Source organism: Podarcis filfolensis (genome assembly GCF_964270895.1).
Source record: "Podarcis filfolensis genome assembly, chromosome: 13".
Taxonomy (NCBI): Eukaryota; Metazoa; Chordata; class Lepidosauria; order Squamata; family Lacertidae; genus Podarcis; species Podarcis filfolensis.
This window is the reverse complement of record NC_139615.1, coordinates 30,098,007-30,125,751: the sequence shown is the minus strand read 5'-3', so window position 1 is coordinate 30,125,751 and position 27,745 is coordinate 30,098,007. Positions and strand designations below refer to the sequence as shown.

The 27,745-nt window shown below is 43.9% G+C and overlaps 2 protein-coding genes across 10 annotated transcripts in view; one reads left to right on the top strand and one right to left on the bottom strand.

Annotated features, from left to right (window-relative positions):
* Nucleotides 1–27,745, top strand: part of LOC310747836 (acid-sensing ion channel 2) — a 381,589-nt gene that overhangs the window by 79,922 nt on the left and 273,922 nt on the right. The gene's annotated exons all lie outside the window — the stretch shown is intronic.
* Nucleotides 100–18,751, bottom strand: LOC310747947 (uncharacterized protein). Of its 7 annotated transcripts, none has more exons than XM_083583412.1 (9): nucleotides 18,657–18,751; nucleotides 16,968–17,102; nucleotides 13,295–13,426; nucleotides 11,648–11,844; nucleotides 10,080–10,368; nucleotides 9,471–9,778; nucleotides 6,893–6,936; nucleotides 3,725–3,883; nucleotides 100–240 (listed from the first exon to the last, which is right to left on the bottom strand). In XM_083583412.1, the coding sequence occupies exons 3-8, from the start codon at nucleotides 13,424–13,426 to the stop codon at nucleotides 3,768–3,770; spliced, it is 1,086 nt and encodes a 361-aa protein (XP_083439538.1). In that variant the 5' UTR covers nucleotides 16,968–17,102; nucleotides 18,657–18,751; the 3' UTR covers nucleotides 100–240; nucleotides 3,725–3,767. The 7 variants fall into 7 exon arrangements, with proteins under 7 accessions (XP_083439538.1, XP_083439537.1, XP_083439534.1 ...); XM_083583411.1 differs by having other exon boundaries at nucleotides 3,746–3,883; XM_083583408.1 differs by having other exon boundaries at nucleotides 11,648–11,862; nucleotides 18,657–18,748.

Here is a 27,745-nt window from a genome sequence, read left to right as displayed (position 1 = left end):
TGTCAGGGTGATGGTTCGTCATGATACAGAAGGCTAATGAATATCCGTGGTGACTAGAGACATTTCAGGCATGCACAAATGTCAGATAAAGACACTGTCTATAACCAACCAACATCTTTATTACATTTAGAATTTCAGGTGGGGCAGAGACTCCTGCCCTTTGTGCCTATAGGCTCCTGGTTTCACTCCCCCCTGCGTTTCCTCCCTCTGGCCCGGGCTCTGGCAATCTGCTTGTCCTTCCTTTTTTGAAAAAATAAATAAAAAAATTATTTTTTTAATTTTTTATTGAGAAAAATAAAAATACATACAAATAACACAAAACACCTCAAAACAAAGAACACAAATATACATATAATACATATAGTGCCTACAAACTAAAACAAGACACCTTACCCACCCCGTGACCTCCCTCCACCACAGCTCAACTTCCTTAAATTTTAATTTGATTGTTTCATTGCATTTCTAAGAATCTTCATCTCTTACAGCCATTCCTGATTTCATTTTCATCTTTGCTTTACCTACTTTCTTACTTAATCTATACTTACTAGGCATATATTCATATTCTCACATCTACTTTACATATTTAATCTATGCATATTAACATTTTTTTTAGTACAGTATTTTTCCATGTATTCTTCAAAACAATTCCATTCCAGTTTTAAATTCTGATTTGTTTGGGATCTTATGGCTGCTGTTAGTTTTGCCAACTCTATGTATTCACTTAGCTTAGTTTTTTTCCTATGGATGTCCTGAGCATTTTTTTTAACTCATCATGTATTATACGCCAGAAACTTTTAATCTTTTCACAACTCCACCAAGCGTGGATCATTGTTCCTTCAGCTTTTCCGCATTTCCAACGTAAGTTAGACTTTAGTTTGTAAATTTTTGCGAGTTTGGTTGGTGTCATGTACCACCTAAAGAACATTTTTATAAAGTTTTCTTTAACAGAGTAGCAGGCTGTAAAGTTAATATCTACTTGCCATAGCCTCTTCCACTGTTCTAAATAGATAGTCCTGCCAATGTCTTGGGCCTATTTTATCTGCACCTCCTTTACAAATTCATCCTTCAGGTCCCACTCCATTAGGAAATAATACATTTTTTATAGACGTTTCTTGTTATTTTTTAATAATATCGATTGGAATTTTGAATCTTCTTTACCAAAACCTCTTTTGATATCTGATTTAAAGACAATATTCAACTGATGGTATTGGAGCCAATCAGATACATGTTGCCTTAGCTCCCCAAATGATTTTAACTTTAATTGGCCTTGGTCTTCTGTTATCAACTGTCTATATGAGAGCCAGTGTCTTTCCATGTTCAGTTTTTTCACAGCATGTGCTTCCAGCGGGTATAACCACCAAGGAGTTTGTGGCTCCAATAATGGTTGATATCTAGTCCAGACTTTAAATAAAGCATTTCTAAGAATGTAACTCGTGAACCCGCTGTGTACATTAGCTTTATTATACCGTATTTTTTGCTCTATAAGACTCACTTTTTCCCTCCTAAAAAGTAAGGGGAAATGTGTGTGCGTCTTGTGGAGCGAATGCAGGCTGTGCAGCTATCCCAGAAGCCAGAACAGCAAGAGGGATTGCTGCTTTCGCTGCACAGCGATCCCTCTTGTTGTTCTGGCTTCTGAGATTCAGAATATTTTTTTTCTTGTTTTCCTCCTCCAAAAACTAGGTGCGTCTTGTGGTCTGGTGCGTCTTATAGAGCGAAAAATACGGTAACTGAGATAGGCATGTCATCCGAATCTGTTACAGTGGCTCTCTAGATACAAGATGTCTGTTCTCTCCAATGTTATCCAATCTTTTACCCAAATTAGGCATTCCACCTCATAATATAGTTTCAGATTTGGCAGGGCAAGACCCCCCCTCTTTCTTTCTTGTCTGTTAATAATTTATATTTTATACGTGGTTTCCTGCCCTGCCAAATGAATCTTAACAAATCCTTCCTCCAGTCTTCAAAACATGATACCCTTTCAATTATTGGTAACATTTGAAAAAGATACATCATCTTAGGTAAAATATTCATTTTGATTATAAAGATTCTACCTAAAAATGATAGTTTCAACCTATTCCATGTCTCTAAATTTCTCTTCACTTCTTTAAATTTTTTTTATAATTATTATCAAATAGATTAAGATTTCTCATTGTTATATCAATACTGTACCTAAATACTTTGCTTTTTTCACAATTTGTAGACCTGACTCAGTTTGTAAATCCTTTTGCTCTTGTTCCAACATATTTTTACCATGATTTTAGTTTTAGTTTTACTTAACTTGAAACCAGAGACCTTACCAAATTCTGCTATTTTCTCTATTGCTTTAGGAATACTTTTTCCAGGATCTTGCAATGTTAAAATTATGTCATCTGCAAAGGCCCTCAGCTTAAATTCCTTTTTGCCAGTTGTAATTCCTCTTATTTATTGTTCTCTTCTCAGTTCCAAATTTAGAACCTCCAGGGTTAATATAAATAGAGGAGGAAATAAGGGGCAGCCTTGTCTCGTCCCTTTTTCGATTGAGAAATGTTTTGACTTCCCTCCATTAATTATGAGACAGGCTTGTTGTTTCTGATATATCAGTTTTATACCTCTGGTGTACCTTTCTCCCATCTTAGATTCATCCAAAACTTTCTGTAAAAAACCCCAGGAGAAGTTGTCAAAAGCTTTCTCTGTGTCTACTAGCATGAAAGCAGCTTTTTTGCTAGGTTTTAATTCCAGGTATTCAATTAAATCAATTACAACTCTCATATTGGTTTTCATATGTCCATTTGGTAAGAAACCTGCTTGGTCTTGATTTATCATATCTTTTAGATGTAATTTTAATCTATTGGCCAAGATTCCCGTAAATATTTTGTAATTATTGTTTAACAATCATATTGGTCTATAATTCCTGACTCGTGGGGGGAACCTTGTTTATGGATCAGCACTATGTTTGCATCCTGCCAAGTCTCTGGGGTCTTTCCGTCCTGCATTATTTTATTCATCATATTTTGGAATTGTATAGCTATAATCTCCTCTAATACTTTGTAATGCATTGACGAGAGACCATCTGGGCCTGGCAATTTGCCCAATTTCAGATTTGAAATTACTTGATGCAATTCCATTCTAGTAATTGGTGCATTAAGTTGGTCTACTTTTTCTTCATTGATTTTAGGTATTTCTTTCCCTTGAAAATAACATATAATTTCATGCTCAGCCTCCGGCCCTGCCTTATAGAGGTTTCTAAAATAATCTAGGAAAGATTTGGTTATATCCTCTTCAGTATCTATTAATTTCCCATTTTGTAATAGTTTATTAATTTGCATTTCCTTCTGTTTCTTTTTTAGATGCCATGCCAGCAATTTCCCGGGCTTAATGGCTAATTCGAAATTTTTTTGCCTCATCCATAAAACATTGTTCTCTATTTCTTTATTTAATAATGCTGAGAGTTGTAATTGTAATAATTTAATATTTTGGTTTGCTATTTTATCTTTGGGAGATTTCGCTAATGTTTTCTCATTCTTTTCAATTTCTTTTCTAATTTGATTTAACTTTGCTTCTCTAATTCTTTTTTGTAATATATTTTGTTGGATATAAAATCCTCGTATGAAGGCCTTACTGGTGTCCCATATTATTCTAATATCCGTATTTTGTGCCATGTTAATTTCAAAGAATTCCTTTAGCAATTCTTGAGCCTTTTGTTTTATTTTCACGTCATTCAGTAAATTCTCTTTCAGTCTCCAACCTCTATAGCTTTTCTTGTCACCTCTTAGTTCTAGCTCCTGGTTTCACTCCCCTCTGCGTTTTCTCCCTCTGGCCCGGGCTCTGGCACTCCGCTTGTCCTTCCTTGTGCTTCCCCAGGAGCAGGATCTGATGAGGGAGACAATTTTGCTCGGCTTCCTGCCTGATGAAAAACCAAAGAACTGAAAGTCAGGTCCAGGAAGATGCGACTGAGCCAGAGGAGGCTGAGAGGTGAATGGATAGGACTGATGGCAGGGAGATGATGTCCAGGTGGACAAAAGCATTGAGCCCCTGAGACAAAGAATGAGGAGAAGCTTGTTCTGATTCTCTCTGACTGGCAAGGGCTCTCTCTCTCTGTTTGCAAGGAAGGGCCCATTCACATTCAAGAGCCTTTAGCCAAAGCTGCCCTAGATTGAGCCTGGGACCTTGTGTGCAAAAAAATGGGGTGGGGTGGGTGTGGAGGGGGAGGGGGAGGCCTGTGCTCTGCCACTGTGTTGCTTTTCTCCTTCTTCATTAAGGTAAGGACTAAATGGAGGAGGGGTGTGTGTGCGTGCGCGCTAACCATTTCTAGGCTGTCTTGCTCCTAGTCATTCAATGAAAGGCTGGGCTTAATGCCCTCATTATGGGGGTTTCTTTTAATGCTACGCGAATGGCTTTTTAAAAATTCCCCAGGTGTTTAGAAATTCTTAAAAATTATTCTAATGTTTTTTAAAAATGCTGCTTTTATGACTTGCTGCTGGTGGTTTTTAACACTTCTTTCAATTGTGATTGCTTTTGTTTTGCTTGTTGTTGCTTTAATGGGTTATGGCATTTAAATTGCATTGTGCACCACTTTAGGGAATGCTAGCTATTGGTGCTATGTGTGTGTGTGTAGTTATTAAGTAAGTAATTGCAATCAGAGCCTTGAAAAAAAAAGTTTAGAAAACATGCAGCCTAGAAATACACTTAAAAGAGAGCCAGAATGGTGTAGTGCTTAGAGTGTTGGACTAGGACCTGGGAGACCAGCGTTCAAATCCCCACTAAGCCATGAAGCTCACTGGGTGGCCTTGGCCCAATCACAGTCTCTCAGCCCAACCTACGTCACAGGGTTGTTGTGGGGGAGAGAACTATGCATGCCACCTTGAGTTCCTTGGAGGAAAAACGACTTATCAATGTGATAAATAAAATATATAAATAATAAAATTGCAGAGGTGCCAACCCAGTAAGAGCTACCACAGTGTCTTTTAAAAGTTGCCGAGATGCACACGTCTCTGAAAGTCCAGCCATGAAGCCCCTGGGCATGCTCCTCTGGTTGGGAAGTTCCAAAGTGGAGGTTCTCCTCCCGCAAAGTACTTTTCTGCTTCCTAACAGGCTTTATTTCAGAAAACGGGTGGGGGGACGGTACTGGGAAGGTTCTCATGTCCAGGGGCAGGATGGACACATGGAAGGAGAATTTATTTGATGCAGGCAGGGCCCAGGCCATCGAGAGTTTTTCGTGGTAGTGCACAGATCCTTCGTTTGGGTCTGGAAGCAAATGATACTTGGGTGAGAAATGCTGATCATTACACATGAAGGGAGGTAGGCATGTGGAGGGGAGGCAGGAAAGATGAAGGCTGCTATAAAGTGGGGCTAGTTCTCCCATTAGGCAGGGCGAGGCGGCAGCTTTTGGAGCACCATTAAGGGGGAGAAAATTGCCAATTATTTTCATTACGAGAGGTGCCATTTTGATTTTCTGCCTCAGACACCAAAATGCCTTGGGCCATTTCTGCTAAAAAAGGAACAAATATGGAAGAGAGAGGCACGGAGGCAGAGGATAAATGGAGGAAAGGAAGAATGAATATACGGCTCAGGGAGAAACAGACGGATTGTTGCAGGACTAGAAGCCCGTGACAGAGCAGAGGGGTTAATGCAGCCTTCTCAGAGTGGGTAGGGCATTCAGAGAGCGAGTTTAAATATATGTTTAAAATGCTGCTGCAGTATTACATTTGTATAGCATAGTGGACAAACAGGGTGCTTCTGCAATCTAGTGTGTTAGCTAATGGTCAGAGATTTTTCTTTCACAAGCTGGTTATAGGTTTTGGTTTTAAAAAAACTTGCACTGCTTAAATGAATGTAGCTCAGTGACAGAGCACATTTCCACACATGTGAAATGTCCCTGGTTCAGTCCTTAGTATCTCCAGGGAGGACTGGGAAAGAAACCCTGGAGAGATTGAGCTAGATGGATCAATAGACTGCCTTGGTATACATCAGCTTTCTATGTGCCTATGCGGTTTCTGAATGTGTTTCAAGGGCAGCTCCACATAAAGCACATTACAGCACTCTAGTCTTAAAGCAACCAAAGTATGTGCTGGAATACCAGCTCTGTCAGGCCTTCTTTCTCCCTTAGTTGTCACCTGGCAGCAGCCATTCCATCAGCAGAAGAAATAGGAAGTAGGACTCATTCCATCAGCTCTGCTGAAAGACCAGCAGAAACCTCCTGCCCCTGCACTGATTCTGTGTTAAAAGAAGTACTAGTTAAGAAATGGTGCCTGAATTTCCCCCCTCCTCCTTCTCTCCCTGTCAGGTTTTAAATAAATAAATAAATAAATAGAGTGTAAGCTTGCAGGCAATGACTAATTGATTGTATATAAACCATTTAAATGACTGTATAGGAGCCACCCTGGGAGCCTTTTTGGCCAAAGAGTGGGGTACAAATGCTCTAAATGAATTAAAAAATAAAATAGAAACTGCAGCAAGATGAGCTTTCTCTAGAAGAGGCTGCAGATGGCACATCAGCTGAAACTGAGCAAGATGTGAGCTGCATGCAGCCCTCAATGCCTTTTTTTTTTTTTGGCAGCCCTCAGCATCATTTGATGCTGCCCTCTCAGCCCTTGCACTGTCTTCCCAAAGCCAGGTGAGCAAGGGGCTGAGCTTTGGGAAGGAGGCGTAAGAGCTCGGATGGGGTCCTAGAATCATCCTGCTTCATTCCTAAAGCCTAGTTAGTCCTTTCCCAGCTTTGTGAAGGAGATGTGAGGACTCTAGGACCCTGCCAGAGCCTTGCACCTGCTTCCCAAAGCCTGGTCCTCTCTTAGCTCTGACCATATGTGGTGGTTGTTGCCCAGGCAGTCTGTTTATGTGTTTGCACTGGGGTTGGGTAGGTGGGGAAGTCACAGAGAAGTGAGATTTTGTTCGATAGTGCAGACATCTCTCCTACCTTTCTCTCCTGAGCTGCTTCGATGGCTTTTTATGTCAGATTTTCTGAAATAAAAACAGTGCCCCTCATTAGAAAGCCATGTTGTTTGACTCCATAAGACCATCCCCCAATTTCTAACTGTCTGCACAGTGAATTAAGATGCACAAATATGCATGCACTCCTGTACAGTTGCCCAAAGCGCTCTCTCTCTCCTCTCTGCCACAAATATTTAACATAAGATTGTGCACATGACAGTAAAAAAATAAATAAATGCCATTGAGCCACGTCTCCATGTTAACCTGAGATTGAAAGAGAAAACAAATGAACTTTCTGTTGGTTTTCTATTTGTACTGCACCTTATTCAAGCTAAAAAAGATTTGAGGCCATAACTACTTCATCTGCTACTGCTGAGCTGCCAAGCTCTCCATCCCTCCACCTTTAAGTGTTTCAGGACACTCACCTGTGTCAGGGCACCATCATATCCTGCGTCCCACCACTCCTATGTCCAACTTCACCAACCCCAAACTCTGAGGGGAAGACCCAAGCAGCATGACTAGATATTTGAGCAAGCAGGCGAGGATTAGCCAGGGAGCTGTCCAGCAGTATCTGAGCTGTGAAAGCAGGTCCAGTGTGTTGTGAGCTGGAGCAGCTAGGGCACTGTCCATCAGTAGCTGAATTTGCAAGGGCCTGGTGAAGGAGCTGTTCAATCAAAGATACTGTACCAGGAGCTATCCGATGGAGACTGAAGAGCGTTATATTAGACTTGGCTACCATGCTTCTTCCTGGTAACTCAGCAGGATCCTGATCTGCAGTTCATACCACTGCTTGCCTCTTCCTCTGAAGTATTTGGGCTCATCCAGACTTCCTTTTGTGTCTAGGCACAGTCCCACGCTATAAAGCTTTGAAAAGCACCATGTCCGAGTGCTTGCTTTTTTTTTTTTTTTGCCTTGATGCTTTCCTTACGAAAACTTGCTCTTTACCTCTGAATCGGAGCAAACAACAATCTGCAGAAAACCGGTATTGCTGTTTGTTCCTATTTGGCGTTAAAGAGCAGGTTTTCAAAGGGGCAGTGGTGGAGCAAAAGAAAAAGTGCTCTTTAAGGTGAAGACCTGTGCCTAGAAAGCATGGTGCAAATGGAAGTGTGGATGAGCCCTTTGTTTGTTTGTTTGAAACATTTAAATATCACCAGCCTATTTGGATTTCAGGCTGGCACACAATCCATTTATATCATAACATAATCAGCAGCAATATAAGAATGCAATCCTCTTTAAAAAAAACCAAACCAAGTGACAAAAACAAGACCAAGCTGTAGCAGTTTATAATCCCTGGGTGAACAGAAATGCTTTTGCCTGGCTCTGAAAAGAGCACACAGCTCTGCGCTTTTATGGCTTATTGATGTCTCCCAACATTATTATTATTTCCTGATGATAACACTAAAATGAGAAATTGAGGGGAGGTAAGTGTCTTGCGTTTAGATTCAACTTGTTCTCATTTCAGGAATGAAGTTCCTCTACATCAAAGCCTAAGCAAATATCAGGCCACTGAAGAAGGCTCTGTTGAAAAGCTTTTGGCCAAATTGTTATTAAGGAACACTCATTTCCATATGCTTTAATGGGCATTTTGCCTTTATAAAGGTGATAAGAATGCTTGCTTTAATATTTTTACCCTGACTCTTATGAGTGGGATAAAATTATTTTTTTGTTACATAAACTTGATACAGTTCTTTTCCTTAACATTTTAAAGTTGAGCATGGTTAAGAATAATGTAAAACTTGGAAATTTCTGCTGAAAGGGTTGCAACATAGGCACCTGGGGAGCATCTTTTGGGAGGGGATTCTGTAATTGAGGAGGGTAGGGAAAAGCCCTCTCCCTTGTAATTAAATAGTGCACATGCTGAGCTTCAGTGTGTTCTCTGCTTCTGGCACCTCAAGGATGATAGTGGCAGGTCCAGAGCTAGGGTGGGTTTTTTGGGAGGTTGCTGGGTCCTTCAAAATTTCAGCCTCCTCAGGCAGGGTGTGGGCTGGGAATCCCGGGAATTCCTCTGGGAATCCTGATGCTCTGTGGTTCCAGACAATCTGGGCTGGGGGATGGAGTCTACTGTGTCATCTGGAGGCCATGATGATGCCCATCCTTGTTCTAATGGAATGACTCCAGTCATCATGTTAATGATTGAGGAAGGGAGACCATGGAAGTAGTATATCCCCCATGCAACAATAGCAACTTCCCCAGAATCCTCCCCAGTATTTTCTAAGCAGGGTCAACCCAAGACATTTTTCTGCCTGAGGCAAAGGACAAAGTTGTGCAGCCCACACCCAATTCCCCATGTATAGAGGCAGGTTGAATCTTTCTTCAACACTTGTAACAGTATCCTCCACCACCGTTGAGATTGACAGGCTAGTTTAGGCGGTGTACACAACTCTGTCTTCCATCAGATTGGAATGGCCAGGGGGCTGATGCTGCTGATCCCACCTCCCAGCCCTCAGAAGACACTGCCTTACTCTTCCCAATGGTAGGACTGGTCCGGAGAAAGATGAGAGACTGCACAACTTTCCCAGCTATGCACTCCCACCTGGGGCCACACAAGCTATCCCTCTTGATACCTCTTAGTCTGGGAGCCACTTTTCTCGCCAACGTAGCTCTTCCGGTTGGGGCTCAATTCAGCGGGCTCCTTTTCTGACTTCTCAGCCAGCTCCTGGGCCTCTAGAGGCAGTTCAGGATCCTTTGTGTGTGTGTTCTCTGATCTGGAAGGCAGTGCTGGTGTTAGAGGCTGGAGGCTGCCCGAGCTGTCTGAAGATATGATTGGCTCACATGTTTTCTTGGTCTCAAATTCCTGGGCACTGGCCATTTTGGTGGCAGTGTGAATATTCCAGTTGTGCTTTCCTGAAGATGCATGTTTAGGAGATGAACTCTGAGGAAATGGAGAATGGGGCATTCAGCCAGGGAGAAAGATGACCAAAGGGTCATGACTTTCAGCTCCAAATCTCTCCTACCCTCCATGTACAGATATTGCTCCAGTTCTCTAAACCACCAGCTAGGCAGCAGGAGGTTGGGCTTTGAAGCCCTTGATGTCCCACCTGAGACACAGGTACAGGGCTCATCCTTAACCCACTCTTCCCCAGGATGCAAACCCAGATATATAAGGCCTGCTCCATTTCCCTCTTCTTCCCATTCTGTTCCCCACCAATTCCCAGGGGCCAAAGCTTACTGACCTTGAGAGCGTTCTTCACTTTGCCTTTGAGAGGCAGTGATGGAGCTGACGAACTGGGTTTCAGGCTCTTAGGCTTCTTCCCTTTCTTCTTCTTCGGATGCTCATCAAGGTTTTCTTCGGAGGGCGGCCGCAGCATTTGGACAATCCTGACCCAGGCATCAAAGAGATCACCTCGCTTGTCTGACTCACACAGCTGGAGGTAGAAGGTGCGGCCACTCACCAGCTTGAACCGCAGCTGCTTTTTCTCTGCATTGTGGATGCTGATCTTGACGTAACGCAAAGGGAATAACCTGCATAGGTGTGTGTGTTGAGGGAGTGAGATTGGGAACAGTTAAGGCTTTAAAAACTGCAGCTTACTGTTCTGCACCACTGAAATGATCATCTGTAAGGAAGAAAGCAATGAAAGTTAATCTGTAAGAAAGCAGATGCTCTGTCTCAGTAGCTCAGCAGCAGAGCATCTGCTTGGCTTGCAGAAGGTCCCAGGTTCAATCCTGGGTCATCTCCAGGCAGGGCTGGGAGTGTTTTCTGCCTGAAACCCCGGAGAGCTGGTGCCAGTCAATATCGACAATATTGGGCTACATGGACTGTTGATGTACGAAGCGACTTCCTATGTTTCTATGTGTACTCTTTCCAATCCAAGATAATTCATTCATTTGTATCTTTAATAGGGAGGATGAATCATGTGGACTAGTAGTTTGAAATAATTGTTATAAGCTTGCTCATACAGTGGTACCTCGGGTTATAGACGCTTCAGGTTACAGATGCTTCAGGTTACAGACTCCGCTAACCCAGAAATAGCACCTCGGGTTAAGAACTTTGCTTCAGTATAAGAACAGAAATCGCATGGCGGCGGCACAGCAGCAGCGGGAGGCCCCATTAGCTAAAGTAGTACCTCAGGTTAAGAATGGACCTCCAGAATTAATTAAGTTCTTAACGCGAGGTACCACTGTATACATTTTGAAAAGCCCAATGCTGTGCGATTTCATGGAGTTGTCTTCACAGAATTTGCATTAGGATGCAAATACCAATCCCCCCCCTCAAGTTAGCCTTACTCTGGGGTTGGTTTCTCAGCTGCCAAAAGGATAGGGAGGAACCTGGGGCTTACTCTTCACTCATCTGTGATTTCACCAACGAAGCAAAAGTTCTAGGAAGAGCAAACCTCCAGTGCTTGCTGTACAGGGGAAAAAAGAGCCTGCTTTTGCCAGCATCCTTTGCATGTTGAAGTCATGCTACTACAATGATAACTGGATTTTTTGCCATCAACCTTTTACAAAATCATCCTCAAAGCACATGGCTGTTGGCATTTCAAGCAGGGAGGCATTCCCACAATATCCTCCAATTCAGCCACAGGTTTGCTGGTGATGAGGACACACAGTTCCCACTAAAGCCATTTGGGCAAATACAGAACAACCAGAACAGGTGAATATAGGTTCCCGGACTGAGCCATAGAGACCTGTGACTCAAATTAAGCCCCACTTCCCTTGCTTCCTGTGATGTGCTATGGAAATTCACTGAGCATGGGATATTGTCACCTGGGCATGCCCCTGTTGCCACTGCAGAAAGACTCACCTGGTTAGCTCATATCTTGGTGGTGGGTGACGGTGGAAGATGCTTTTTGCCTTTGTAGTGTGCTCTTCAGATGGGGCAATGGGCCGTGCCAGGAGCAGCACATTTGGGATCAGCAGGACAGGGCTTGTAGAGGTAATGCCAAGAGTCACAATATGCTCCTGGTTGTGGATCTCAACTGGGCCACCTTGTTTGCTGATCTGAGGGTACAAGATAGACTTAACACACAGTTTCCCGCCTTCTAAAAATGGACGGTATCTCAACCAGCCTCCCCCAACTTGGTGCCCCTCTAGATGTTTTGTAACACAACTGCAATAATCTCAGATGGTTGGCCATGCTGTTGGTGGGGCTGATGGGAATTGCAGTAGAAAAACATCTGGAGGGCACTAGGTTGGGGAAGTCTGGATGAATCCTTATTGCTAGTGTTTGTGTTTGGAGAGGGACTAACCTGCAGTGGAAATTACATGTACTTTCCTTTGCTGCCTGCCCTTTAAAATTTTATTTTCATTTGGTGATACTCAACTAATTTTTAACCAGTATAGATTCAGGACAGACAAAAAAAAGCACTTCTTCATGCCTTGCATAGGTAAAACTATAGAATTTGCTCCCACAGGAGGTAGTGATGGCCAGTAGCTTAGACAGTTTTAAAAAGAGGATTAGATAAATTCACAGAGGATAAGACTGTCAATGGCTACTAGCTATGTTGTCTACGCTCTTCGGTTGGAGACAGTAAACGATTCTGAATACCAGTTGCTGGAAACCACAGGAGGGGAGAGTGCTCTTGAGCTCAGGTCTTGCTTGCAGGCTTCCCACAGGCAACTGGTTGGCCACTGTGAGAACAGGATATTGTGCTAGATGGGCCACTGGCCTAATCCAGTAGGCTCTTCTTATGTTCTTATCCACTGAAATTAATGAACATGACTAACTTAAATCCATTCCTTTCAATGCGTGTCCTCTGAGTAAAAGTTAGTTAAATATCACCCTTACAGTATCATATGTATTGCATATGAGATTTCAGTGGGACCTAAGTGCAACTAAGTCTGGATTGAACTCAATGTATTTGTGGAGAATCTAGTGAATATATAAACTGAATATAATTTCCTTCTGACATTCTTCCAGCTATGAAGGCTGAAATATATATATGAACGACTTAACCCCAAAGGGTACAAGTTGGTATTTAACATAATTGCCTCAAAATCCATCAACAGACATGGGCTGGTAGCTTGGAACAGAAAAAATGGTAGAATGTTACCAAGTGCCTATAGCTGGTGAGCTGCATTTGCCTGATGCGTCACAAATCATGCAGGCTTTAACTAATCCCAAACAACCAATCACAACTAATCTGTGATGTGTGGATAATAATTCAGGGGTAGCCAAACTGGAGCCCTCCAGATGTTGGAGTATAACACCCATCATCATCGGCCATGCTGGCTGGAGCTGAGGGGAGTTGTAGTCCAACAACCCCTGCAGGGTGCCATGTTGGCACCCCTTGGAATAATGATACACTAGCCAAGAGCAGAACTTTTAAGGCCCAGGAACCTATCATTTTAGGAATGAAACCATTTACCTAGCCTTGCTGGCCTGCACCTCTCCTTTGTACCTGTTTAGATTCCTGCACCTACACCCCCACAAAACACCCCAGGGGCTTACCTGGATAAAGTCACTTTCAAACATGGGGGAAAACTGGAACATTCCATATTCCCCCTGGCGCAGCTGGCGCTGGAGGGGCCCCATTTTCCTGGTGAAAAAGGTTTTCCCATGGCTTGCTTCTTTGCCTGGCATCTTGGAAAACAGCAAAGATTAAACTGAGAAATGGGGCCAACTTTTCTAAGCATCTGTAGTGGTACTCAACTAAGTTTTACTCGGCTTAGGCCCATTGAAATCGAAGGTCCCCCACTTGGTCATGCTCATTCAATTTCAATGTGCCTACCACCCCTGGTTTTCAGATTCAAGTTTCCCTGTGCAAAGTTTGGTATTTGTAGAGGTGATGAAAGCTTTTCAGCATCAAAATGTGGCCTTTTGCTCTTGTTAGGATGGCGAATGCTTCATATTCAAAATCAATGAAAAGAGCAAAGTTTTGTGGGAAGAGTGCTTATTTACCCTGTTGTTGTTATGGTAGGAATCAAAAGCACCCCCCCCCCAGCCTATCTTGCTTCAGAGGGATACAACAGGGCTCAGAAGCAGTGTAAATTGAATATTATACCAACATACTATTTGAATTCCAGGCCAAATCCAGTACTAGCTTCAAACCTTTAGGGCCCTAAACCAGGGATTTGGAACCTCACCCTTGAAATCAGTCCTCTAGGCCTCTCTGTTTTTCCCTTGGGACTCTTATCCAACCACACCCCTTTCCAGGCTGCACCCTTAAATGGCTCTGCTCTGTGCCTTCCGTTAGTGTGGAGATGTGGAACCTGTGACTCTCCGAAATATTGCTAAACTGCAACTCCCATCAGCCCCAGCAAATGGACAGGGAAGGTGGGCCCTGGAGGGACGAAGGTTCCCCACACCTGTTTTAGTTGCCCCCCCCCCGGCTGGAATATGTACTTGCACTGGTGGAGAGAGATGTGCAGGATGTGATTGTAGGTAGAAACCTTTGGCTTTGGCTGTACAAAGCTAAGAGTCACACCTGTTGCTCTGCCTGCTTCTTCCTCTGGCCCTGCCCATCCCTGCCATGTGGCTCCCAGGAGGTTGCCCATAAGGGAGTTTGGCCCTCAGGTTGCAAAAGGTTCCTCACTCGAGCGCTAAACAGTTTGGGACCAAGCAGCATACCTTAAGGACCACCTCTTTCCATGCAAACCTGCCAAGGCAGTCACATTAATACTGAAAGCTGTACCACACTTCCATTGGAGGTACACAATGACAGGTATGTGATACAGGGCCTTCTCAGGACTCACTCACACTTCCGCTGGTCCCATGATTTCTAGTCACGGGTCCAATAGTGTGGTGTTGTTGTTGTTCTTTGTCGTGCCACTTTCCTTGGGAAACCCCACTGTTTACCAATGAATTGGAACAAACGTCAATCCACAGAAAACCCGACCTTTTTTTGTGATTCAGCACTAAACCGTGGGGTTTACCGGAGAAAATGGCAGGACAAAAAAAGGAACTTTTGAACCTGTGACTAAGAAGAAGGACGAGCCCTTTAAGTTTGCCTAGGTAGCCCTCCCTGGAGCACTCTGCCTCTCTTCACAGCTGCTTCACAGAAGTGGTGGTGGTGGGGTCTAGTGTGCACCCTCCTCCCTCCCTTACAGTCAGCAACCTCTGCCCCCCCCCCCATGATTTCCCACCAGACACAGGAGGAGGAAGTTGGCATTCTGATTAACACTGGAGTGGCCATTTATATATCCTGAAAACAGACAACAATGAGGGCAGAGTGCCAGCTTGCCCTCTGCCCCCTCCTGAAAAGAGGCAGTGACTGCTGCTGAGAGGTCAGGGACACAGTGGCGCCCCTCCCTGCCAGCTCCTCCTCCTCCTCCTTTAGCTTTAAACAGGACTTAGGCCAGATATTCCTCTGACAGCCCTTCGAATAGATGGTTGTCCTCTGTAAGGTAGGAGACCTGGCCACCCTACAGGCAGCTGCCGTAATTGTAATTGCCCACAATGCTCTGAGGTCATGTCGCATCCCTCCACAGCATTGAGGGCAATTACACTAATTACCACTCAGTGCTAGTTTGAGAGCTGGAAAAAGGGGGTCCTGGAGAGTGGCATCATCATCATCAGGCTCTTAGTAGCTGCCCAAGGATGTCGCCTGCTGACACACTGGGCCTGCTTTCAGCTAGCTGCAAAGACCTGATTCTTCCAACACACACTTGGGCTAGAAAGGGAGGGGGCTATTATTTTGTTCTGTTCTTGTTTTTATTATGTATTTTGTCTTATCCTGTATTTTTATGCTGTGAACTGCCATGAGATCTATGGATGAAGGGCAGTATACTACTACTACTACTACTGCTGCTGCTGCTGCTGCTACTACTACTACTAATAGAAGTGAAACTGTTTTTTGTTGGCTGTGCTGCTAATTTTAATATTATTGACGGCCTTTTTACTGTGCCCCTTGTGATTTTATGCTGCTGTCCTTTTAATGATGACATGATTGCTTTTAATGTTATCCAGCTTGAGATGTCTTTGACTGAAAGACAGGACATATTTTATCCCAATAGCAACATAATGAGCATATCTGCATTGCATGCCACTCTAACCCCACCCCAAGAATCATAGGGATTGTAGTTCTATTTCTCAGTGTTCTTTATGGTCAGAAATCTCTAGACCGCCACAAAATAACTAGAAACTCCAGGCTTCTCTGGCTAGAAGGAATGACCATTAGAGTTCAATATTGCTTTATAAATACAGTCTGTTAATTATAGTAGTTAGGGAAGGCTGGGGGGACACACACACACACACACACACACACAGGGAGGGGGGGGAGAGAGAGAGAGAGAGAGCGCAGTTTGCCTAGGGCTATCCAATGAGATCCATGGCTGAGCTGGGATTTGAACCTGGTCCAAAGCTATCACCACTATACCATTATCCCTTTTGCCTTCATGGAAGGGACTGAACCTTTTGCCTCTTATTTGACTCTAGTACTAATAGGATCTTTGGGAGCAGTGGGTATAGATTACAAGCCCTTTGCTGGCACTAAAAAAGCTTCATTTTAGTGGGTTTAAAAGTTCATTTTTTACTGCAAACTCTGGAATCTGGTAGGCCAGGAATAGCTAACACTGTGCCCAGATGCTGTTGAACTTCTGCTCTCATCAGCTATGGCAAGCATGGCCAATGGCCAGGGATGATGGAAATTGTATCATCACCATCACCATTTATATCCGACCTTTCCTCCAAGGCACTCAAGGTGGTGTAAATAGTTCTCCCCATTTTATCCTCACAACAGCCCTGTGAGGTAGGTTAGACTGAGGGTGAGTGACTGACCCAAGTTCATCCAGTGAGCTTCATAGCTGCGTGGGGATTTGAACCCCACTAGTCCAACACACTAACCAATACACAGCACTGTTGTTATAACCAGCAGCATCTGAAACCCTTGCCTGACATTAGCTTCTCCTTTCTTAGAGTCTAGCTTCACTGAGGGTTCACCTTGGAATCTGTTTTAAATACCTGGGCTCAGACCTAGAACCTTGAGAATAGAACAGAGTGCCTCTGTGAAAATGCAAATGGCCTTTGTTAACCTCTGAATAATCACAACTGGGTACCATAGTCCTGGGATTAGGGGAAGGACCTCCAGACCAGCAGACACAGCTTCTACAAAGATTTGAGGCCCAGCAATTCTTTTATTTTAAACTCTTAAACTTTTACCCTGTCCCACACCCCAGACACTTACCTGTGCTCACTCTACTCATGTTATCTTCTTGTCTATCAGATTCTGTTATTCAGAGCCTCCTCTTTTGTCACACTGGCAGGTGTTTTATGACATCACTGATGTCTCTATTGCTTCTTTAGCCCAATCATTGCTCACCTGGTTTACAGGTGACGAAGTGGGTCAGAGAGATCATATAAAATAATTAATCTATGTAAATCAGTGGCTGAGCAGAGCTTTGAACTCAGACTGCTGTCTAGCAGGATGTAGATGACAAAGCTTAAAATCCAGTGATAAATGATATAAAGTCTGATACAAACTTTAGATCCCCCTGTGTGTGTGTGTGTCTGTGTGTGTGTGTGTGTGTAATGACCTGTAGAGAAGGTAGGAAGAAAACAGACCACATAAAACACAATATAGTATGTTAAGTATACTATTAAATAAAGAATTAAAAACAATTTTTTTAAAAATGAGAAATATAAAATAATTATATTAAAATGGTAAAAAAAACAATGTAAGGTGTTAATAATTTTAAAATTAAGGCAAGATCCTGTGCCAACAAGATTGAGTCCCATTAAGCTGCTTTGAATCACATCAGGGGAAAAGTGGGATATAAATAAATAATGATAATAGAGTCCACACTTTTGGAATTCCCAGTGGGATCCTGTTGATCAGGTTCTGAGTTCAGAGGTGCAAGATTCAAGTTCAGCTCCTATATGAGTCCTCCTTTCTGATCACAAGCCATGGGAAGTACCAGCTAAAATATGGCTTTGGAGATGCAGTTGGTTGTGGTTATAAAAGGGCTTTCTCAGTGATGGCCTTAGCTTTTTTGGAATGCTTTCTATAAGGAGAGGCAGGCAGGTCCCAGCCCTGCGGATGCAAAATAGCGGGGCACAGGTCTCCTGAATCTTAAGAGTTGTATAGAAAGTGGGAGTTTGGAAAGTGCAGATTTTCTCACCTTTGTATGACAAGTAGGACTTGCCAAAATTACTACTTCCCTGCCCCTCTCCACCCTACTCCCTATAGCCACTACTGCCTCAGACTGAGAGAAGAGTAGGGCAGCCCCAGGCATTCACTTGCTTGCACCACAGCAGCTGCCTAAATTATGGGCTGCAAGGTGGAGGCTTTGGCTTTATTGATCACCAGTCTGCAGTTGCTTTGGGGTGAGGAAGGGATCCAGTCAGTGGCCCCCTTAGTCTCAATTCCCCATTATTGAAATGGACAGAGAGGCGACCAGTTTAACCGTATGGTGTAGTGACAGTGAATCAAGAAATGGAGTATATTGCATTTTATCCAAACCAAAGACCCATCGAAACCATCCTTTTCCCCCCAGATGGGGGTGTAGCTGGCAAACCAGCCAAATCTCCTTTGTTATGTGTTGCTTGTGCCTTGCTTGAGCCTACTGCCAAGCACCTTAACGGGGTGGACCTAAGTTCAATCATGGAAAGGGGGAGAAAAATTCTCCCCCCATCCACTCTCTCCATAACGTGCCTCCCTCTTGCTTGTCTTTTAAAAAATTATTCTGATCTATAGCTCCTGAAGCTTTAGTATTTTCTGGAAGGGAAAGATTCTCCAATCCTTTCATTATTCTGGCTGCTCCTTTCTGCACCTTTTCAAACTCTGTGCTGTCTTTTCTGAGATGGGGTGACTAGAGCATCATGTCTCAGTGCCATTGAGCTTGTTGCAAGCACTAGAGAGAATCATGAGGCTTACCTCTTGTTCCTTTTAGCCACACGAGGGTGCTGCCTGAACACTTGAAAGGCTCTATTTAAATGACATGACTATGTTTGCTCATTTTATTGAGTGGGGGGAGGACAATGAGGTCAGCGGCCAGGCAGCAGCATCCAGTGCAGGCATAGTCAACCTGATGACCTCCAGATGTTGCTGGACTACAACACCTATAATTCTTGACCGTTGCCCATGCTGATTGTGACTGGTGGGAGTTGTAGTACAAATGTATTGAGGGCACCACATGGCTCTTCATCTAGTCAGAGCAGAGTCAGGGCATCTCCTGAAGATGTCCCACAATGCAGTGGAGATTTAGCATCAGTTTTCTTTCTCTTAGATGGGCTACCTTCCCAGGTTGGTGAGCCCTACCTGTCCCTCACTTCCTTCTACAGCATATGCAGAAACTGCCTTCTTGACCATTGGACCATTATTCTCATCCCCTCAGTTTACTGAGCCTGTCTTCACATGCGGGGGAAGTCCCTAACTCACCAAGGATTTGAGACCCATCGACTACCCTCACTTGGTTTAGCCAGCCAGTTGAAGCTGTTCCCAGTGTGTAGCCACTGTTACGTGCTGACAGCTTCTGGGAGCCACAAATGAGAACTGAGTACAGGGTGGAGACCAAAGGTGGACAAACCACCCCAGAAGGAACACAATGTGTTCCCCACCAGAGATACCGCCCCTCCCTTAACACCCCATACAACTCCCACTAACCCTCAACAATTGATCATAGTGGCTAGGGCTGAGTGCAGCAGCATCTGGAAGGCCACAGGTTTCCCACCCCTGTTCCTACTCCAGTGCTATCAACTCCCAACTGGCCAGGGTTTCAGGCAGGGGTCTTTTCCAGCCATGCTACCGGATAACCTTTTCGTTTTGGAAACTGCGGATGTTAGAGATTGGACCTGTGACCTTCTGAATCCAGAACATGTGCTCTGCTAGGCGATGGCCTCTTTCCACTTATTTATGATCCCTTTAGGTTTATTAACTGCATTAGTCACCACAGCAATGTCCACAGCAATGCTAAATATGGTCAATGCAAATAAGGGATATTTATCTTGCTACTACAGAGAAGACACAGATGCCCTTGAGAAATAACTTAACTAAATGATCAGTTCTTAGTATTTATAATAATTAGTAATTCTTGCAAAGACGATGTGAAATTAGTATTAGTATTACCCTCATGTTAGTATTACCCTAATGTATTGAAGATGCTATGGCTGAAATGGTTCCTTGTCCCAGCTTACCGAGCTTACCGAGTATGTTCCTGAGTGGTCAATTTTGATCTAGGATTTCCTGGTTCATAGCTCACTAGGCTGTACTGCAGTGTCACATTTTAAACCTAGGATTGGGTAGCTCTTATTGATCTCCAAGTCCTATCAGCTCCAGCCAGCATGGCCAATGATTGGGGATGATGGGAATAGTAGTTCAGAAACATCTGGAGGGACACAGGTTCTCCATCTCTGTTTAAAAACTAATACAGTTTTGAAGATGATAGATACCGGTAGATGGATATAGATAGATAGATGATAGATAATTTGCTGTCAGTGCACAAGAATGCTTCTCCAAGAGGTTTTGCACTCACTCTAAAAATTGTTGCGTTATAAATTTCCCAGACGATCATTTTATTGCTCCAAATAAACTGTAAGATGCAATCCTGGATTGCGAGTGCAAAGGGCTCTTGAGAAAAACCCAAGCAGGGTTTCTTTGTAGAAGCACCATGCTGTTATATGTTGATTGGGAGCACAGGGATGAATTTGAGCCAAGATGCACTGAGCCTTTACTGCTGAACCTCTTGTTTCCTGTCTAAATTTTTGATCTGCTTCATCTCTAAGGCTGCTACAACTTTTTTTTAAAAAAAACAACAACAACCCTGTCAAGCTAAAATAACCAGTTGTTGGTACATTTTTATTTCTTTTTTCCTGGTGCATTTTTCAAAAAGCCTCAGCATACTCTACCTCACGGGAATGTTGTGAGAATAACATGGCATAAATGCACGACTTGAGCTCCTTGAAAGAGGGGCAGTGATCAATAAAACCTGGCTCCTGTTTAACTCAAGGCATTAACCCTAGTCCAAACAAGAAAGCTTTACAGCTTTTCTAGAAAAGATGTTCAGATGAATGTTGGCGAACCTTCAAGATAAAGGAATTGCCCTGTCATGGACCTGCTACTGGGAATTCTCTGTTCATGCCCTAGGAGCTCAAAGAGGGGGAACCTGTGCTTCTTCATGGCTTGGACACATAAACTGTTTTAATTGTCAAAGCTCTGCACTGGAAGCAATAATTTGAGAGGTCTTCTGATTATGTGCAGAGTAATTTTTCAGTGCCGCGGAATAACTGTTGTATGCCTCTTCCCTCTTCAACCACCTGCCTTCAGTGTCAAAGCATACGCCACTATTTAAGAGGGAAAGTGTTCCTGATCTCACTGTGCTCCAATAAAACTAGTAGATATAGAACTCCTCAAAGGAGCACTACCACCTTGAAGAGCATGGGAGGGGTGAGCTGCGGGCAAAGCTGGACTCCCTTTAGGGCAGAAGGTACTTAATGCATAAATAGTCTGAACGACTGTAATTTTGCATTTCCGCCTCATTAGCCAGATCAATATACAACAGTTACCCTTCACCTCAACTGCATCGTTAGCCTATCTGTAATTTGCCTGCTATTAAGTACTCTCTGGCTCTTGGCATGCAGCAGTTGGGGGCATGAGAGGGTGATAGAGGCTATAGTGGGCGGGCAAGGGAGGTGTGATACAGCTCAGACTATGATAAAAAATACCAGTTCAACTCCCAGTTGCAACCTGAAGCCAAAGGAGAGATGATTAAACCATCCAGATGGGCAGCTGGTCTCTTTCTATGTTCTCTGCAGCACTTTGGACAGCACTACACATTTCATATTCTGGTTCCAAACTACAGACCTTGGGTGCTAGTCAACGTTAGCTCCACTCAGAGTAGATCCATGAAAATTAATATACACGACTAAGTTAGGGTACTTAATTTTGGTGTGTCTATTCTTGAGTAGGGCTTTTTGAACACAACCCTTTGCAGGGTCACCCATCCACATCTTGTATTTGCTGACCTATTATATAATTTCAGTGTATGCCCATCACTTTAATCCTTTTATGTCAGTCGTTTTGTAAAATTGGCCTGCAAAGCTGTATATAAATATCGTAAAAATGAATACATAAGGGTAAACTATCACAGAAAACACTGCCCTCCCCCTCAATCTAGTTGATGAAAGCTTCACTTTATAGTTGATTAGTGTGAACATGAGTGCACATCCTTCCTGCGTAAAGCCTTGAAAGATTTAGACTGACTGTTTTAGCATGGCCTTGTATCCAAGCCTGTACTGGATTATTGGAGGATTGCACTGGGGAAGATGCATAAACAGATTGGTGGCAAGAGAGAGAGAGAGAGAGAGAGAGATATGGAGGGATGGATGGATGGATGGATGCAACAGTTCCCGAAGTTCTGTGACACGTTACTGTGACCAAGAAACTAAATGGAGGATAAGCATATGCAGAGATAGGAGGCAGAAGCTTATATAACAGAAGCTTATACAAGCAGATGTGAGAAAAGGTATAAGCCCTGTGAGATTGGGCCACTGGGTGCAGAGAACAAGCTTAACTACCATCCCAGTGACATCTCCAAATCAGTGTTCGAAACTCCCATTGTTCTAGGCGCACTTTGTGACAGGGAGTTTCATTAGCGCAAGCAGTTTCTGAGCTCTGGGTGCAGTACTTTGCCTAAGATTTCATATTAAAACTGCAAAGTGGAAGGAAATGAGGACCTGTTTCTGCCAATTCCAACTACTCTCTGAAGACTGGAGAAGAGACCCTCTTAAGAATATTAGGGGGGTGGGCAGGGGAAGGACTAGACCGTGTGAAAAATGAACACAATATTTTAGCTGCAGTTCATTCATTTTCAGCTTTGTGTTCTTGTTATTTAAAAAAGTGTGCTTAGACATTCCATTGTTGCGCCCATTACCTAGGTTTAAGGTGCCATTTAGCTCCTAGTTTTCATATCTCAGTTTCTAACGTTGCTCCAAATGCTTCCTCTTTATATTCTCCCACATCAGTGCACGGCAACCTTTCAGTCCCATTGGAGAAAATGAAGCCCAGCATTTTGGGGCTCTCTAGCATTGAGGCCAAATCCTGTCTGCCACCTTTGATGCACAGTGGCCTGGCCCTCCCTGGCAGAGATTCACAACATGGTGCAATGTAACTGTATGTAAAACTCCAAGAAATCATTGCAACACACAAGCCCCCTCCCTCCACATGCCCACAAGTAACTTTATAAATGAATGACTATGGGCCAAAGTTAAGCCCCTTTAAGCCTCATGCATTTAAAGAAGACACATTTAAACTTGTGCTTTAAATCACCATTTCAAGTCAATGGGATTTAAAAGTGCTCTGTGACGTTTGTTGGGTTTTTCCCACATTGCCTGTTGCCTGCCCTGCCTTGGTGTAATCAAGGAGATGTGGAGGGTGGCATTTACACCTGTCCCCACTGGCCTGTGTGCCACACACTCTGGGCTCCACCCCCCCATGCATGAAAGAGTAGTTTTTCTACTTTCCAAGTGTACGATACAAGAAGAACAAACCCAATGGGGACAGCTGGTCCCCAGCAGGTTCGTGCTGAGGAGGAAAATGTGCCCTGGGAGGAGTTGGCTTGGCAAGCTCTGAATGCCCCCTGCACCACCCCAATATTTCCTGGCCTGCCTGCAAACACCACCTTTATAATTAGAAGCTCCTTGCCTGCTGGGCCCTCTGTAGAGATCAAATGCTTCCCTTCAGCGCCAACATCCTACAGCCGCGTGTCTGCACGGAATACAAAGCACCACTTAACAGTTGCTCCTCATGCTCTGCATGAAAAGCTCCTGGAAACATGGCCTTTCTGCGGAGCTGATAATCAAGGGACTTGTTGCTTGGGGAATGCAGAAAGCCTTGCGGTCTAGAAAGAAAAGAGCGGGCGAAACCAATCATACGGCATCCTTTGTTGAAATGCCTGGTTCAAAAAGGGGAGGGAATTGAAATGAGAACCAGTTCCTCATGTGCTGGAGAGAGACTGTTCTGTAAGCACATGGGGATAGCGGGCTCCCATCAGGGGGCCATGCCTGGATGCGGCACAGGCCCATTGTATGCTTATGGACATTTCTGTCTGCCCTGTTACACTTCGCAGAGGTCTCTGTGGGTGGTGGCTAGATTTCTCCTCCTGGCTGCAAAAACACAAAAGGAAGTCTCCCCTGATTAAACCTATCCTGTCTGGCTGTTGTTACAAATTTTAATCTGTTTGTTTATTCATTTTAACCCACATTTGCCTTTCATATTGGAAGGTATTGGGTTGCATAACATATTTTAGATATGTTTTAGATATTCCAGACATCTCAAATATGTATTACAGCCATTTTAATGTACTTCGTATGTTCTGATATTTTTACCTGTATGGTTATTGTTTTTATATTGTTTGGGTCTTTGAATACATAATAAAGAGATTAAATTGCCACTGTGAACATCTTTCTTCTTACGTGATTGTGAGACACACCTCTCAGCCAGAGTTCCCCTCACCTCTCTTCCTCCCCAACACACACTCTTTGGTCACTCTCAACCTGGGGCAGCTCCCTTGTCCCAATGCTGGGATAACCTATTGGCCTTTCCTCGTTGACAAGATTTAAAGAGGTTAAATTGTCACTGTGACCATTGGCACCAGTGCTGTTTCCAGGACTCTTGAACAGTTGATTTTAGCAGGTCCCTCTCCCTGTGTGCACCCACTTCCTCTTCCTTGGCACTGTTGATGCAGTCCATTCATCTGTCTCTCTTTTCCCCTCTCTAGGCCCAGTACATACTGCCACTGCCCTAGGAGAGAGATTGGACAATGCATACAGTGGTTGGTGCTCTTCTCATTACCTCCTCACTTGGCAACACCTATTTAAAGTGCATGGCTTCCTGCAAAGAATCCTGGGAACTGTGCTTTCCACCTTCACAAAGCTTCAGTTCTCAGTACCCTTAACAAGCTACCGTTCCCAGGATTCTTTGCAGGAAGCCATGCACTTTAAATGGGGATTTAGTCTGCTTTAAATAGATGGTGTGGATCTGGAAGGCATAGCAAGGAAGAGGAGCAGCACCAGGACTGATAGTGGGCCCTTGACTGGGGTGTGGGCCTTGAACCGAAACCACTGGTGTAGAATTTGGCAGCCAGTTGCTCACTGGGACAAGACGGTTTGAGCATAATACACCGATCCTGGCCAGGCTGCAAAGTTTCCAGGCCGAATTCAAAGTGCTGGTTTTGACCTGTAAAGCCTTAAACGGCTCAGGACCTCAATACCTCAAGGATTGCCTCTCTCCAAAAAGTAAATGTGCATGAAAGGTCAGCTGAGCATGTGCAGGGTACAGGGAACTGCCAGCCTTTATGCATATCTGGGATAAATTAAGGAGAGCTTCTAGACTGGAGGGTGAACTTTGAACTAATTACTGACAATGGTATTCCCCACTCCCAGCCCCTACTTTTTAACCCAGAATACCAACCTCTCAATACCGTACTGTCTTGTTGCTGCTCTGTTGCATGAGGAATGAGACTATCTGACCCAGTGAGACCTTTCCTTGTGGTAATGGACCATCAAGTTAATCACCAACCAGCAGTGTGGCCTGGAGAAAAGTGCCCCTTCTTTCCATTATGCTCTTCAATTTGCTGTCATTATCCTTGCTGGGGAGCATGCAGTGAGTTTCCTGCCCACAGAATTAATCGGCTTTTATAAGAACAGCACAGATTGATCTCGCCACTGGGGGAAAATTGTTTTTACACCAGAAACCATGTAGTGTAGTAGAGACCCTGGTTGGGGTGCAGCATGTGTGTGTGTGTGTTGTGAGAAACTGAGTCCTAAAGCATAAACTTCACAGATGAGAGATCTCTGGTGAATAGATTTGTGGGGACCTATAGTCTGACATCCCTGTTGAAAAGAGATGATGCCTGCTCTGATTGTTTGGCTCAGTCTTTCTCTCAGTCTCTCCTCTAGCTTCTCCTCTGAGACTCTGTGATAATCATTAATGTTTATCTTTCCTAACAATTTGTTCCCTATTGCCCCCCTGCTGCCTTCTTTGTGATCCTCTCCTCATTACTCTACTTTTTAATTTTGCCATTATCTTGGCTAAGAAATCTGCATAGGGTCAAAGTGTGCTAATCCTTTAATACTTTCAGATGTCTGTCACATTTTTTATTTTATTTTAGCCCCTGTAATTCTTTGGTTCAGAATATAATAATCTAATGTGCAACTCCCTCAAATGAGATATTGTAGAGTTGGGAAAGGTTCAGGAAATGGCAACCAGAATGATCAAGGGACTATCAGGAAAAGGTAACAACAGGCTTTACAGTTTAGAGAAATGGCAAGTAAGAGGTGACGTGATAGAGGTTTATAAAATCAGACATGGCATGAAGAAAGTGGGTAACATTAGAACTCATGGACATTCAATGAAGCCATATGTTTGAAGATTCAGGACAAATAAAAGAAAATTCCACTTACACCCCAGTATGTCATGGACTGGCTGGACCCAGAGGAATGGTGGGAGGCACCAGAAGCAGGAGAGGAGGGGAGTCAGGAGATGAGATGAGGCAGGCTGCTGAAGAATCCATGGAGCCTCCTCTTCCTGCTGCAAGCAGCTCCCTTCCCTCCTGGTCTTCCAGAACACCCAGACAAATGAAGAGGGCAGAGCAATGAGAGGCAAAATGACAAAGCCTTAGGTTGCTGTGGAGAAGGACCTGAGGGAAGAGCCATAGAGAGTGGTGGAAAGGCAGGGACCTTCAGTCCTCACAACTGCTTCATTGGGACAGGACCTACTGGGAAGAGTTGCTGTGACCACTAGGACTGAACTGTGTTTGTTTCACTGAGTTCACTGTGTTTAGTTTCACTGACACTGAGTGCTTTGTTGTTTCATTGCTGACCTACACCCGACTTGAGCTCCTGACAGTATATAGCAGAACTCTGGAATTTGCACCTTCAAGAGGTAGTGATGCCCACCAAGTTGGATAGCTTCGAAAGAGTTTAGACAAATTAATGGAGGATATGGCTATCAGTGGCTACCAGCCTTGATGGATATGGTCTGCTTTCACAGTGGGAGGCAGTAATGCTTCTGAAATACAGTGGCTGGAAGCAGCAGGAGGGGAGAGTGCTGTTGCGCTCAGATCCTGTCTGAGTGCTTCCCATAGCCATCTGGCTGGTCACTTTGGGAACAGGAGAGAGAGAGAGAGAGAGAGAGAGAGAGAGAGAGAGATAGTTCTAAAATACTACAGTAATGTAATGTTGGCCCTGAGAAAGGGAGGGGACTCTGACTGGGGTAGGGCCCTGTTGTTGCTTTTGCCTGCCCCCTTTGCATATAGTGCCAGTTCAACCATAGAATCAATTTCCTCGTGGGATGGCAGGCTCTCTTTCACTGGAGGTCAAATAGGCTCGGCTTGTAGGCAGCCATCTGTTGGGAATGCTCCAGTTATGGATTTCCTAGAAGATTCCATTAATTCTATTGTTCTTTTCTAGTATTGGAGCCAGGCTGGGAGAAAGGACTGCAGAATGGGAGGGAAAGGTTCACTTCTCCTTACCTGTACCCCCCCCCCACCTTTTTGTCACCCACCCACACCACTTTATCAAGGAACAAGGCAGGCATGCAAATAAGCAAACTTGCCAGTCAATCCCTAGGTCTAACCCCAGGTGCCTTGAATGTCGCCATTAGAGACTATCAAGATGGCGATGGAGGCTTTGGTTTGGTTCATTGATTTATACAGGAATATGACAATGATGGCCTGTGGCTGTCATGCAGGTTCTTAGGCTTTGCAACCATATAGCTAAAAACACACACCAAAAAACAAGTTACAGATCTAACCAAACTCGCAGAATTTTTTAGGAAGTGAACATAATGCTCAAGAACTCAAAAAAGGCAGAATAAATGGTTAAAAAAATAGATCGCAGTCTGTCTGCATCGTTTTCAAGCTGTCTTGTATGTGATCTCTCAGCCCATCTCTTTTCTCCCTTGAAGCAGAGACATGATGCAAACATGCAACTTACAGCAAAAGCCTCAGGGCCTGATTATAGGGGAAG

Excerpts from the sequence above, each read along its gene's own strand:
- LOC310747947 (XM_083583408.1), bottom strand. The coding sequence starts at position 13,426 with ATGCCAGGCAAAGAAGCAAGCCATGGGAAAACCTTTTTCACCAGGAAA. Across the intron at positions 10,369-11,647 it reads CCAAGATATGAGCTAACCAG|GTTATTCCCTTTGCGTTACG; the intron begins GTGAGTCTTTCT and ends ACACCTATGCAG. Across the intron at positions 3,884-6,892 it reads AAGCAGCTCAGGAGAGAAAG|GCAGGAAGCCGAGCAAAATT; the intron begins GTAGGAGAGATG and ends GTTTTTCATCAG.